The sequence below is a fragment of the Venturia canescens genome, chromosome 4, assembly GCF_019457755.1.
Source record: "Venturia canescens isolate UGA chromosome 4, ASM1945775v1, whole genome shotgun sequence".
Classification (NCBI taxonomy): domain Eukaryota; kingdom Metazoa; phylum Arthropoda; class Insecta; order Hymenoptera; family Ichneumonidae; genus Venturia; species Venturia canescens.
Genome location: NC_057424.1, coordinates 4,376,724 through 4,391,513, shown reverse-complemented (window position 1 = coordinate 4,391,513; position 14,790 = coordinate 4,376,724). Strand labels below are relative to the sequence as shown.

The window sequence follows — 14,790 nt, the reverse complement described above, 5'->3', positions numbered from 1 at the left end:
ACTACTGGAAAACTCCGAGGGTCTTGTCCTCGACTCTTCTTCATCGCTTTTCTCTTTTCATACACACCGAACCAGATATTCCTCAAGACTAAACGGACGACACTGATGGAATGAAGTTTGCTGCACACGATGCCGAGTTTTCGTGCTAAAAATACCACTATGTGAGCGCTTTACGAGAGTACAACAGCATCTCGTCCAAAATACAAGCGAAAAAAAACAATATTTTCGATAATCAGTTCGAAAACTTGGAGGACAAATAAACAGACATCGTTTCTATCAGATAGATTTTATCATCGAAATGTCATGACACTTGCAATTGACATATGATGGAAAAAAGATAAAAACGAAAAAATACATTTTTTTGAAAAAGGATTCGAATTTTTCAATGCCTGGTACCTGACTAAAAAACGTTGTGATTCAATCGCCTGCTTAATGTGGAGGATTCGGTAAATTTTCAGCTCGTAAATTTGACTCAAACGCTTACGAAGAATTGATGCAACGTGCTCAAAATAATGTTACAAAATTTTATGATTGCATGAAAAAACAGTTGAGCTCGAACGTTTGAAAAATGGACAATAGAAGAAGAGGAAAAATCTTTATGCGAGTGAAAAGAGCATAATTGCTCTACGAATTTTCTGACTTTTCGGAATCTCCGAAGACGTCGATCGGTGGGTACTTATGCATATGAAATGTTTTCATCGAACAGAATTTCGAGATACCGACGAGCCTTTTTTCGAGGGCTTGTCCCCTCCGGTTCAAAGACCTCACGTCGATTCGATAAATGGTGAGGATGGGAGTGGCAATTTGATGATCGGAGATAGAAAGAGAAAGAGAGAGAGAAGGGGAGAGACCGGAAATTCATTATTGTATACATGTAGGGTAATATGGGGCAAAATGGACACATGGGGCAAAACGTGTCCATTTTGCCTCATAAAGTTGAATTCCGGGGCAAAACGGACTTACCCGAAACTGAAATTTCATAAAATGCATAAATTTTTTTTTTCGGTTCCAAATCATATCCTGGCCATACATCATGGTAAATTGTTGAATTCCACGGTGACATCCCCAAAAGATTCAAGTTTCAGAGCAAAATAGATCCCAAACTACTTTCTCACTATCTATTCGCTTTTTTGACTTATTTTTAAAAACCACAATAGTAATCAAAGTACGAATAAGGAAAAAAGGTTTTTTATTCATTTTTTACAAAAATCGCACTCATAGCTGACATCTTCGTCTTCAACAATTGTTCACAAGGTGTGTGCCCATTTTTTGCAAGTTACACAGTAAATCCAATCTTCGGAGGACGACGAATATAACCCTTCGCAAAAAATGCAAGAAACGTTTTCAAAAGACGAGGACTTGGCTGTCTTGGTGAGCTTTTTTTCTGTCTGCTAAACTGCTGCATTTCGAAAAATTTCGATATTTCGATTTTTATGCCTCTTGGAGGCTGTGTCCGTTTTGCCCCGGAAATTTTTTTGACGAAATTTCGGAAACTAGGACCACGAATAAATGATGGGACTCCGATATAGTGTGAATACCAAATATACCCCAACACGATGGACCCAAAGTTGATTTTTTGCATTCCTCAAAAACATGACAGAAATGGGATATAAGATATGTGACTCATTTTTTTCATTTGCATCCAAGGAATGGAGCCTGAGTAGTCTCATTTCTTTTTACCGAGTTGACATTCCATTCGGGAACAGTCGCTTGGAACAGCTGTACTTCGAAAAATTCCGGTTTTTCGATTTTTATGCCTCTAATTATTTTTTTTTTACGAAACTTGGGAAACAAGGACTGGGCATCAATTTTGGGACTCAATAATAGTTGAAAGACCATATGCTCATCAATGAAACTTGCTTAAATCCTTGAGTGTCCATTTTGCCCCATATTACCCTATATATCTTTGCGTACGTATATTCACAATAGACACGTGTCGATCTCCATTGCATTCACAGATATAGAAGTTCGACCTCGTCCTATTACATCTGGTCGGAAAATTTTCCATCTATATACATGTATACATATATATATATGGACGAATCACACATGGCGAGGTGCATCAATTAGAGGAATGTCGATATTTGAGGAAAAAATAGGGAATGAAATGAAATTATAGGAGCCTCGGAAAATGAGAACGACAACTGCGACAGGTAATAGAATCAATCTGATTAAGGCCAAAATTTCATTTTCCTTAATGTGATTGTACGTTCATTAAATTTTGCTGTAGCAAGTTAGTGTTCGGCTGATCACTCAGGTGTCAGTCGTACTAAGCGCTACAATTCGTTAGCGGTCAACAAGTGATTTGAAAAATGCATATTCATTTGATTAGTCTCGATTATAGAAGCTCGGCGTGTCATATATTTGGTGGCAATTCACAGTTTTTATAAATCTCAATGCTACATGTGGCTAAAACTTTAACAAATTTAAACGTGTCGATATTCGGGAGGTGGTTAATTTCATCCAATGCTCATTATTGTATTATCGTAAAGCGATCGAGTGTAATGCCTTCTAAATAATCTTTCCCCGTATATCGAGAAATGATAAGCGGCTCCATTATTTATTAGTTTTTGTACAATTTTGGTAGGAACATGGACGAGGTACGAGGCGAAAGGAAAGGTTGGGAGCCTTATTGGCTTACGGATAGTGCTCCGCTGACGCGAGAGCGCTCCGTCCGTAGCCCTCTGACAGATTTCTATGGAACTAGAAATCGTGCCGGCAGTAAGGCTGTCCCATTACATCCTTTTTTTCCCTGTTACGAGTTACAAGCACTCACGATTCACATTTATACTGAAATGACCCATTCAATTAGTGTCTAGCGAGTACTTTTCGTTGATACAGTTTTTGTGTATTTCGTGACGAGTGACGAGCTCTTCCGCGTTATTGCGTCTAGTCCGAAAAAGATAGCTAAAAAGTGCATCGGTTATACGGTTTACTCGAACATCCTCGATTTTTCGAGAAAAATAAAAGATTCACCTTGTTCTCTGATAAAATATGAGAATAGCGTGTAACTCATATTATCTTTTAAATTTAAACTACTCGGAATAAACCATGTATAACAGGATTTTTAGCGACCGAACAAGAAATTGATCACCCTTCAACGCTACTATATCATATATTGTTTTATTTTTATTTTTTTTTATCCACGGTATATTCACTTGACCGTCTCACCAACGGTCCGTGTGACCGTACCCAAAACGAATTATTGCAAGATTCCTTCGTGTTTCCTCGCCGCTTTACTCTTCGTACAAATTGGTATCATTCTTACCGACAGCGTGTTCTTTTGAAAAATTTACCTTACCCACGATTCATAAAAATTCTATGAATTTATAACCAGTCGTCGGTAAAAAAGGAATCGCAACATTATGTTTTACCTATGAGACTTCTTTTTTCTGTGTTTTTCTCTAAATCGACAGAGGAAACATTTTTTAGTACATTTTTTTTTATGTGTATAATTGACTGAAATGCAAGTTTCCTGGGAACGATTCTTGTTTGTTTCTCAAATGTAGATATTTGAAATACCCATGCCGATATTAGGACCGTTTCCATTGAGTTGGACTTAAAAATTTTATTTTAGTATTTATTTAGAAACTGCGACGTTCTATATCTGTATATAAAATCGTTTACCTCAATTTATGTTTCTCCATCTGGATACAAAAATGACAACTATTCGCATATTGAGGTTATTCTAGCAAGGAGCGAGCGAGTGTGTACGTGACAAGAAAATTCCCCTACAACGGTGCGGCGGCGTAGAGTGCGCTCTGTGCCTCTGTGTTGGCTCTGGTGGGATGTAGACAGTCAGTAGAGAAACAACCATATAATAAACCATGAGAAAACCAGGAAATGTATATTTAAATTTAACACAATCAGTTTGATAGATTCTTTAATCTGAATAAACACATATTAACGAAACAAAAAGAGGAGTGCAGACCGAAAATTTCAGATAGAATTGCGGAAATATAAAAAGTTAGGTTACGTTCGGAAAAGAGTGAAAATTCTGTGAGGTGCAGTGCAAGATGTGAGTGACACTCGTGTACCGTTTGTATTTTGCTTCAGAAAATTCAATTTTTTATGAGCTGAAGAAAACGAGGTTGAAACGTCAACTGTCAAAAAAGGACATGGAGACTTTAGTGAAAATGAAGGACGAGAAGTTGTCATAATAATAATAAATAACAGTATGAAAGGAAATCGGTAAGGAACGACGATATTGATAGACGAAACAAAAAGTTGAAATAATTGCGAATTTTCGTGGGTCTAGCGGGGGCGGGGCGGGGAGCAGCGAGACGGTGAAAGGGGCAAGTCCGGCGCGTCACTCAATCGCTCGACGACGGCCGAGCCGACGACGTCGGACACGGCATGACGATGATGCGGGACTGTGACCGACCAACGACGCCGCGCCGTTCATTTAATTATTATCCCGAGAGTGGCGTACTCGCGATTATTTAATCATGAGCAATTCGCGAGTTGACCGTCTCCATGACTCGTGAGACATTTCGTCGTCTGAGATAGAAAGAAGCGTGAAAAATAGTGGAATGTAAATGAAAAATCGTGTATTGAAACGGTCAGGCACAGGAAGAGCAAAAATCAAGAATAATTGCCGATATAAAATGATAGTGAGATGAATAGTTTTCGTCTTGTTTTTTTTTTCCCCTTTTATTATCGTGAAAGTGACTAAACACCTACACATCTTTGACACGGATTGCGTGCGCTCGAATGTTTCATACTGCGGTGACTTATCAATTGTTCGCGAATAACCAAGTACAGATGTATATGTATATACAAAATATTCGTATATACAGATAGACATACATACACATTTACCCTTATATGGACGTTACTTGGGAATAATAATTATTATGTACGTGTATATACAGTGTTTCGTGTCGTTAATATAGACATATACGAGTAATACAAACGATTCCGGGCGAGTTTTCACGCCCAGGTGAGACAAATATGCGATGGTCGGTCTACGCCTCCCCGCCGTTTTTCGCGGCTCACTGACGCCCGCCGCTCTTTCATCTCTAGTTTTTGTATGATTTCCTCCTCCCCCCCCACCCCCCCGCCCCCGTTGGTTTTCAACATTTTTGTGAGAAAAACAAAATCACTGAATATCCATTTATCATCCGACACTTCCGGTCCACAAAACATCGCGATTGATTTGAGGTTAGGAAAGAAAAAACTTTGCTACTGTTCCACAGCACACGGGGGCCGTATCATCCTCTAAGAAAAAGACTTGAAAAAAATTAACAATCATAAACTGTTTTTTCTTCTGGTTTAGTTGAAAATTGAAACAGGCGGAGAAAGGGGTGTAAAATAACCAAGATGGCGGGTTCCTTAACGTGGTCGTGCACTTGTTGCCTAAGATTTAAATTCAGCCCTGAAGAGATCGAGCAACGTTACAAGAGCCAGGAAATCGACAGAATGCTCGAAAAAGATAGACAAGCGTTTCGACGACAGGTCAAACTGTTGCTACTCGGTGCTGGCGAAAGTGGAAAATCCACTTTTCTTAAACAGATGCGAATTATTCACGGTATCAAATTCGAGGTTCGTAAGAAAAATGGAACCATCGTTTTGTTTTGTTTTTGAAATATTCGTCTTATTTACATCGTCATTTTTTTAAGCTTCTCACATGAATTTTTTATTCTCATTTTTTTTTAGTCCACACGACACATTTTACAATCATTTTATTTTCAATAAATTATTTTCGTTCAAAAATTACTTAATTATTGTTAGGAAAAGTGATATAGGAATGAGAATTTTTGTGAAGTTTTGTTTTTCCTATTTGTAATAATATTGTAAGTGTAATGAATGAATTCCAACGATATGAAATTTTGGAAATGCTTATCGATGTTTGCGATTATCAAACTGTAATATATGGAAAATTTCAATGATCATTTTGCAGGTCTCATTTTTAAACTTCTATTTCTCACAATTTTTTTCTGTATTTCAGCCTGACTTAATAAAGGAATATCAACATGTGATTTACCAGAATATAATAAAAGGCATGAAAGTGTTGGTGGATGCAAGAGACAAGCTTAACATACCTTGGGAGAATCCTAAGAATTATGATATCGGTTATCAATTATTGAAATTCGAAAATACTATGATTTTGGATGCCAGACTGTTTTTGCATTATGTACCGTCTCTTCAGAGCTTGTGGAGGGATGCGTCAATAAGAAAAGCTTTCGACAGGCGAAGAGAATTTCAATTGGTAATGTATTTTTTAAATGCACTCAGTTAAAATTGTTGAATTGAAAAAAAAAGATGTCAGACAACGTATGAGATTGACAAAAGTACAGATTCTTGTTTGAATTGAATGAGTTAAAGCAGAAAATCTTGAGTGAACTGTAATGGGATTTGTTCGAAATAATTTTTCGTGATCGAACATAAATTCTTTCTTCTTGTCCTCTGTGAAACACAAAACATTAATATGGCGCAATGAAAAATATCGTGAGGTAGTTTCCACTGTCTTCTTGCTTATTTTTTATCTTTGCTTCAGAATTTTATGCTAGAAATGTGAAATTTTCTGTTCTGTTGTAGAGTGACTCGGTGCAATACTTTTTGGACAGTCTCGACAGGATTGCAAGAGTCGTAAGTACATTTTTCGAGAGCTCCATTCATTTGATTCAGTTCGAAAGCACTGAAGAAAAATTGAATGGAGATTTCTTGCTTTTATTATCAGTCCATGTTATAAGGTTTTTCTTTTTTTTATGATTTAGGAATATATACCAACGCATCAAGATATCTTGCACTGTAGAAAAGCAACAAAAGGAATATCAGAATTCGTAATACCAATAAACAATATACCATTTTTGTTTGTGGACGTTGGTGGACAACGCTCGCAACGGCAGAAATGGTATCAGTGTTTTGATTGCGTCACGTCAATATTATTTCTTGTTTCGTCTTCCGAATTCGATCAAGTTTTGCTTGAAGACAGGTGAGAAAATGTATAAAGCACAACTTTTATATAGTGTAAATAATTTTTCCTCATATTCGAATTTTTGAAATTTAGTTCAGCAAGGAATGAAAACACTATTGAATATTTTGTAATTGAATTTTGGAAATTTCGTCACTCCAGTAAATTAGAGAAAACGTAATTTTCATTAGATCTCCACAATCAATTTTCATTAACGTTAACTCTACAACATGGTCCAGAATTCCGCCATTATTTTCTTCAACCTAAAATGTTCGCTGTATACGATAAAAGTTTTCATTGAAAAAAATGTCCAATGTCATTATCAAAAAAATGTTTCACTAGAGAAAAACTGGGGCCATTCTCAGTCCCATTGAAGGGAGATTCAGTTTGAATATTCCGAAAACGGTGAAAAATATTGATGTGTGATTGATTGTGTTCGTTTGCTCAGGAGAACCAACAGACTTGAGGAGTCAAGAAACATATTCGACACGATAGTGAACAACATGATATTCGGAGGTGTATCAATAATACTTTTTCTCAACAAGACGGATTTGCTCGAGAGAAAGGTATCGTCACCTGACACAAACGTCAGTTGGTATTTTCCGCAATTCACCGGTGATTCACATTCCATGAAGGACGTGCAAAGTTTCATACTCGATATGTTTGTATCGGTAAAGAGAGATCCGAGAAAGCCCTTGTTTCATCACTTCACGACAGCGGTAGACACTGAAAATATCAAGGTCGTTTTTAACGCGGTGAAAGACACAATATTGCACCGAAATTTGGAGTCGTTAATGCTTCAGTAAACAAAAATTCTTCAAAAATGACGGACGAAGCGAGGAACGAGGAGTGAAAAAAACGATTTTGTAGCGGTAGAATTTACACTTTTCTATGGACGATATTTAGAAAACAAAAAATTCTTAAAATAAGGAACCTTGGCAGGTAAGAAAGAAGAATGAAATAATTTAACTGGATGCGTGTATTTAAAGGGTAAAATATTTCACTTTCAAACGCATGTGAAGTAGCCAAGAATTTTCTATTATTTTTCTTCGTTCTCGTTCTTACCCGATACTTTTTGATAAAAATATTGATAAAGTTGAGGATTTTGCAATTTATACAAACGCAAACAATAATAATAATAATATATTGTGTAAATAGCGACTCGTATCCAATACTTAAATATTTCAAGATATAAATATATACATATATACATACATATATGCCTCGGTATATACATGTATGTATATATGTATAAATGTAAGGATTTATATTTATGCGTTGTCCATAATCTCTGCGATGATGAATTTATATATTTATATAAAATATATATATTATATATATATACATACACATATACATAATAAAGTCTACGGAAAAAAGTATGCGCGCTATCTAAAAACGCCAGCGTTGAAATTTTCATATTTGTACAGATTGGTTCGTCCAAAAGCTTGTTTTCATTACAATATTATTACTATTATTATTATTATTATTATTATTTACGAATTATCGTGTGTGAAAAGTGAAAAAAGTTATGAGGAAATCTAATAATGCCGAGATTTTACTTCTATATGTTGATGAATGAGATTTAATTTATTTTTTTGATTTATAATAATTATTTACCGCATTTTGTTCTTCGCTGGAAATAATTTAAGCTCCATCAGAACTGTGAATAATACTTATCTTGATCAGTTGATTCGTCGTTGCGATGCTAATTATCCAGCTGAAAAAGAGGAAAATCACTGGACAAGAAATTTCTAACGTTTTTTTGTCAATTCAATTCAATTTGCATTCTTCAAATCTTAACGTATACGAAAAATACATGTAATCCGGTGCTGTTTATGGGAGGTTTAGCATTTTCCGATCGAGCCAAAGTTCACTTTCTATAAAGTTATACACGAGAGTTTTGGTTTACTCGGCTGAAAAATTGATTGATGTTGGTGAAAGAAATAGTATTATTACGGAATGGTTGCGCAAGTTTCCAGCATATTCGTCCTCGTAAACAAAACCGGAGCCAATAAATATTTATACTCGTAACGATACGTGAATGTAGAGAGAAAGAGAGACAGAGAGAGAGAGAGACCGCAAGAGATGAAGAGAAGCAAAAAAATAACAGATTAAACCAAATACTAGCTCCATGCCATAAGAGCCAAATGAAACTTGTAACCGTTTTGTGTTCAAGAGCAGCTGTGGGCAAAACAAAATTAAGTTCAATAATTGTTTTGCCACGATGAATGATACGTGGTAGAATAAGATAAAAACTATGCAAAACGGGAGAAAAATACAACAACAAAAAATCAACGTCTTATAAAAATGTGCCAGCCCACGTGTTTGTAAACGATTATTATTTTTTTCCCGTTTACATTAAAATTATTGATTTCATCTTTTTTCGTTTTATCCTCTAAAGAAAATCAGTATTAATCTACCCTTAAGGTGATCTATCACTTGTTCAGTCGGTAGAAAACCTGTTGCCTGTTTTATTCCGAGTAACTTGATATTTAAAAGAAAATATGAGTTACGCGCCATTCTCATTTTATCAAAGAACAAGGTGTAACTTTTATTTTTCTCAAAAAATTAAGCATGTCCGAGTAAACTGTGCACCCATTTTGCAGCCATCTCTCGCACTCGCACAAGTGATAGATCACCTTAATTCGTTTTGTCTTTTCCTTATGTAAACTCATCCAGTGTGGGAGGAGAAAAATTGTTTTGCATGTATTAACTTTCACTTTAAATTTATTCACCTTTGACTTCGGTTCACACTTTTTGTTTTATACGCGAAATTGAAAAAGTAAATAGATGCATGGAACTGATCTCACAGTCCAACTTTTCAGAAAAAATCATTGTGATCACTCTTGATTTCCCGCCTTAAAATTCCTTTTTTTCCATCCAATGATTTCGAGGCCCGTGAGTAATAAACGTTAGGAATCGTAATGTATTTTGTTCTTCCCTGTTTTCCCTCCCTCACCGAAACACGTGGAAAAATGGATGAAATTTATTAACATTCCTAAATGTAAATTGAATTAGGTCCGTTCGTACGATCATATCACATTACCACGAGTGTGCGATGAGAGAAAATCTTTTTTTTATTCTTTTTTTTTTATAATGGATAATGACAATTGGAACATTTTTAAGCTGATCTGCACGACAGTTACGTATCAATAACTAGTGAATGAGAAAGCGAGAATATATTACGCTAATTAATAAGACTGTGTCGACGATCGAACGTAGAAAATAAAAATCATACTGTCATCCAATTTTTTACGATTCAATCTTAATTGGAATTGTTTCCTCTTTGTTGAGAATAAAAATTATGGCAGAATTCAAGATGCTTTAATAGGGCGTGTTACATTTTGAAAATGCTAACCATCGCATCGCAGAATTATCATACTGCCGGGCTTGTCCCTGCAAAGCAAAGATTCATAATAAATAAATAAATACTTTTTTACATTACAATGAACGACGATTATTATATTTCAATAATCAGATTGAGCATGTAATAAATTCTGCGGTGCGTTCTCTCGATCAAAAAAATTGAAGGCTCATTTTCTATTTTCATTTTTCAAAGCAATTATGGCAGCAATAATATAAATACAGATACTCACGGATAAAACGAATATAAATTTTAGAAACCGAAATTCTATTAATCTGATATTTCAAACCTTCATGTGACATTTCAAATACGGTAGAAAAAAATATACGTTCGAATTACTTGAGCGAACAAATGAAAAAAATGAAAAATCTTTGAAAAAATCGTAGTGCCCTACTATAAATGGATAGCAACATGATTTTCAAAATATCGATATTCTCTTAGGGAAAACAACGATTTTACGTGAAGCAGGAAAAATAAAGAACTTTGTGAGGCGCGTTCCATTTATCGCCCGTAACAACCGGAACCCTATCGACATAGACCGTGTTCGAACGTTGCGAGCATTACCAGCGATAAGAGGAACACATCTGTAGAGAAAAATCATACTTGTTTTTATGCAAGCTTAATTTTTAATTTCGCGATTGATAAGGTATACGGATGCATCATGAATTTCATACGGTACGAAGGGGTTTTTTAAATAAATTTTTGCCTACTTTCAACAGCGGCTTTTTCTATAACCATTTACATTTATATATGTATATCTTTATATATATATATTTTTTAGAAATATTTTTATCGCACTCTTTTTTTAATCCTCTATGCGAACCGAAGTATATGTAGATATACCGTGCCTTTTTGTATATTGTATATTTGTATATAAAAATATTATGTTACACGAATTATGGTATAATTGTAGAATTGTCGAATCAAACGATTGAATAATAAAAAAAAAATAAATAGAAAAATAATACGATTCATGAGCGTCATTTCCATTCCTTTTTTTCCGAACAGTGAACAAAATCTTGGAACGGAACGAATGCTTGAAAGCTATTACAAATAAAAAAAAATGGTGCATCGGTTCCAAAAAATGGAATTAGAAATATTTAAAAAAAATCCATACCTGCAAATTCCGACAGCAATGTTGGTGTATTAAAGACATTACAGTATAATAAAGTATCAAATGTACATTTGCATCGTTGATCATTAAGAGCATGGATCAGTCGGTATATCGCATCCGTGACTGCGAGAGAGATATAGCTGTAATTTTGAAAGTGAAATTTTTCCATACCTATCGAAATAATAAAAATGTTAGTCTATTTTTGCCATCGCCCCTACGTCGGCTGACAGAGCCTTTTTTTTATCGGTCAAACTGTGGCAAAGAATTTCAGTTTCGAAAATTCCAAGTGAGATTAAGTGACTGATCCATACCCTCAATTGGCACCGATCGATGTCAATCTTTTTTCTCTGTTTATTTGTTTTTTTTTTTCAGTATACAAAAATGCGAAAGATTTTCCTTTTTCTCAGGCTATTATCGTAACGAATCTTTTACATTTTTTGTTTTAAATATATACACCGTCGACGACGAAATTCGTATAACTTTTACCTCTCGGTCTGTTTGTTTTGATCAGTTATTATTTCTCACTTTTATTATAATCATTAATTGTAATTTCGCGATTTATCATTTTAATGATGAATGATGTTCATTTTTTTATTTTTTCTACATCGAATTTGGATAATATCGCTAAGTTATATATTTGCTTTTCTCGTATCACTATAATAGATATTTCTTCTTTTTTATCTAAACATCACATTGGCAAATTAATCATAAACGGTAAATATAATAATAATAATAATAATAATAATAATAATAATAATAATTACAGGCTATTCTATAGTTGTCAACTGTTCTCGAATATAGATATACTACAATGATATTTACAAGTATTTGTCATTTCTCGCTTTTTTGCCTATCGATTATTCGCGTATTTGTTGTTTTAGAATGTTTCATTTCGGTTATAAATTCTTGACTATTGTTTCGTAGGACGTATAAAAAGTGAAAAATTCGTTGGCTTCTACATAGCTAAATTTGTGCGTTGATGCGTTATCATGTTAAGGTGAATTCGAAGGAGCGTACAAAAAATACAAGTATATCAAAAGAATTTTTCATACAATTCATCGCGGAAACAAGTTACTGTTATAATTGCACGGTTTTCGTTCCGGATAAATTGACATGAAAAAAATCACGAGATTCTCGAAGGAATGTAGCATTCTGTTTTTTCATGAATATGGCAACTTTTGTTTGTGTTTGTTTAAACTTTCAAAGGACAGAAAAATATCACTCGCGTTCTTTGTTCCAATGCTTAATCGTATGATATAAATATATTTATATTTATGTATATGAATGTATGTAGGCAAAAGTGTGCGTCAGAAAAATTTTTTGTACGGCAGTTTTTTGTTCCAGTATTGAAGTCGTTCACCCATCCTTTTTTACTTTATCTCGAAGGTTGAATAGAAAAAAAATCGAGTAACGACTGGTAATCAGTAAAGTTTTCTACGATTTTTTTACGGAATGTTGTCAACGAAAAAATAAACATAAAAACAAATGGAAAAATCGAGAAACTGGTAGAGAAACAGAAAAACGGAGAATCAACATTTCGTAATGGTGGCTAACTTTATAATAATAATCTTTGCGCAGTTCACTTAGCACCGACGGCATGTGACTTATGTGTGAAGTGGAAATGAACTTACGAGCACCCTCGAAACTCGTGCCAGGGTTGTTTTTTTTTTTGAAAATTCCCGCGACTTTTTCATTCTCTAGCGATTGGATAGGTGAGACGATATTTCGTCGTTGTTTTTGTTCATAAATGTTCATTTTTATAGTTCGAGCTCTTCGGCAGTTCGCGATAATCGATGATTGTCGATTCTCCGACGTTGACTCCGCCTCACAGCGTCGGCACGACGATAAGGCTCCGATCGCAGACCCAACAATATATCCTCGAGGGCACCATTGTAAACTTCGTCCTGTTGCAGCAGCTTCTTCTCCTGGACCATACGAGTTTTGTTCTTCAATTCATTTATCACCGCATCCTTGACGTCGGCATTGAAGTACAATTTCGAATCGAAAAGAAAATCCCCGAAGAAAAACAGAACGGAGAAGAAGCAAAGAAAAAAAAACAAAACATAAGATCAATTAAATGAATGAAATGATAATAAATCGCCTATCAAATATACTAATAATAGTAATAATAATAATAATAATAATAATAGAATAAAATGAATTTATTACCTATGAGAATAAAATTAAGATAAAAAACTTGACGATTAATCTCCGTTCAGTTAACCAAAGTGCATCAGACTAATCGAGAAAAAGTTAGCAAAATCTGTAAATCATAAACGCGAATTTTGTCTATGCCACAATTGTTTTTTTTTTTTTTTTTTTTAACGGGATTAAGGAGGGTGGCTACGTTCGTCGAATTGATAAGAAATTGATCAAATTTGGTGATAATGTTCTTCAACATCAAGTGCGAAGACACAATTTTTTTCAAAATTTTCTTCTGCTTAGTTATCGAGTAATTACGGATTAAAGCAGATTTCTTATGCCCGGAATGTATACCTATATATATGGAAACGCTATGCTTATACACTTGAACTTTAGTGATCAATTACTCGATAACTGTACAGAAGAAAAATCTTAAAAAATTTGTATTGTCAAATTTGGCCCTAAAGAATATGTTCACCAAATTTTATTAAATTCTTATCATTTTGAAATTTTTAATGTATTTAACATGGTTTAGCATGGCAACATTGTATCGTCGGTAGCCACCCTCCTTAAATACATTATCACCTAGTTTTGTACACGAACCTACGCGTCTTGGCCACCTTCAAAATTGCTTTGCTTCAGAAATGCAAATTGTTGATGAAATATCATTCTTGCAGGTGGAAGTAAAACAGAATATTGTGTGACTCAATAAAATTGCTTGTAAATATGGATTGATTGTTTTGGGAATTCATTATCATTATATTTTTTTCTCAGCCTACGAAATACGTCTATATCTAGAAACGCGGCAGGTTTGTATTAAAAAGGCAAGTCAGAACGGGCAGCGTATCTATACTCGAGATTGAACGGTTTCTTAATTCCTAATAATATAATAAAAATCTATCATTGATTCGTTAAATTAGTACAATAAATTTTTTACAAATATATAAAGCACGTTAGTCAACTGAAATTAATTGATTAATTCAATCAGTCCTTTACTCCTAAATATATTGAATGAAATACAAATTTCAATAAAAATAAACTGAGAAAACAGATTAAATAGATAAATAAAAAGAATTTCAACGTTAGACAAAATGGAATATGATTTATAATGATTATTAAAATGGATGATGACTGAGTTATAGCGGGTACATGTTCGATGAAATTAACGAGTGAATTGATTCAATGATTTTTTTAAATGAAAATGAGAGTGAGTGAATAATGAGCGTCTTTCTCTCTGAAGCAACATCAACA

General features: G+C 34.4%; 2 protein-coding genes across 9 annotated transcripts in view; one reads left to right on the top strand and one right to left on the bottom strand.

Annotated features, from left to right (window-relative positions):
- Positions 1-3,741: 3,741 nt before the first annotated feature.
- On the top strand, positions 3,742-9,295 carry cta (Guanine nucleotide-binding protein subunit alpha cta). Of its 5 annotated transcripts, none has more exons than XM_043415800.1 (7): positions 3,742-4,191; positions 4,259-4,613; positions 5,279-5,544; positions 5,951-6,211; positions 6,541-6,591; positions 6,720-6,937; positions 7,365-9,295. In XM_043415800.1, exons 3-7 carry the CDS (start codon positions 5,323-5,325, stop codon positions 7,720-7,722), a joined length of 1,110 nt encoding a protein of 369 aa, XP_043271735.1. In that variant the 5' UTR covers positions 3,742-4,191; positions 4,259-4,613; positions 5,279-5,322; the 3' UTR covers positions 7,723-9,295. The 5 variants fall into 5 exon arrangements, with proteins under 5 accessions (XP_043271735.1, XP_043271734.1, XP_043271732.1 ...); XM_043415799.1 differs by having other exon boundaries at positions 4,259-4,942; XM_043415797.1 differs by having other exon boundaries at positions 4,259-5,163.
- Positions 9,296-11,020: 1,725 nt separating this feature from the next.
- The window catches only part of Frl (formin-like protein), a 31,873-nt gene continuing 28,103 nt past the window's right edge, over positions 11,021-14,790 (bottom strand). For 2 of the 4 annotated variants that reach the window (XM_043415792.1, XM_043415793.1), the window contains exon 16: positions 11,021-13,367. In XM_043415792.1, the coding sequence (XP_043271727.1) occupies positions 13,155-13,367 (213 nt within the window). In that variant the 3' untranslated portion in view covers positions 11,021-13,154. The remainder of the gene's footprint in view (positions 13,368-14,790) is intronic. The other 2 variants (XM_043415794.1, XM_043415795.1) reach the window with 2 other exon arrangements.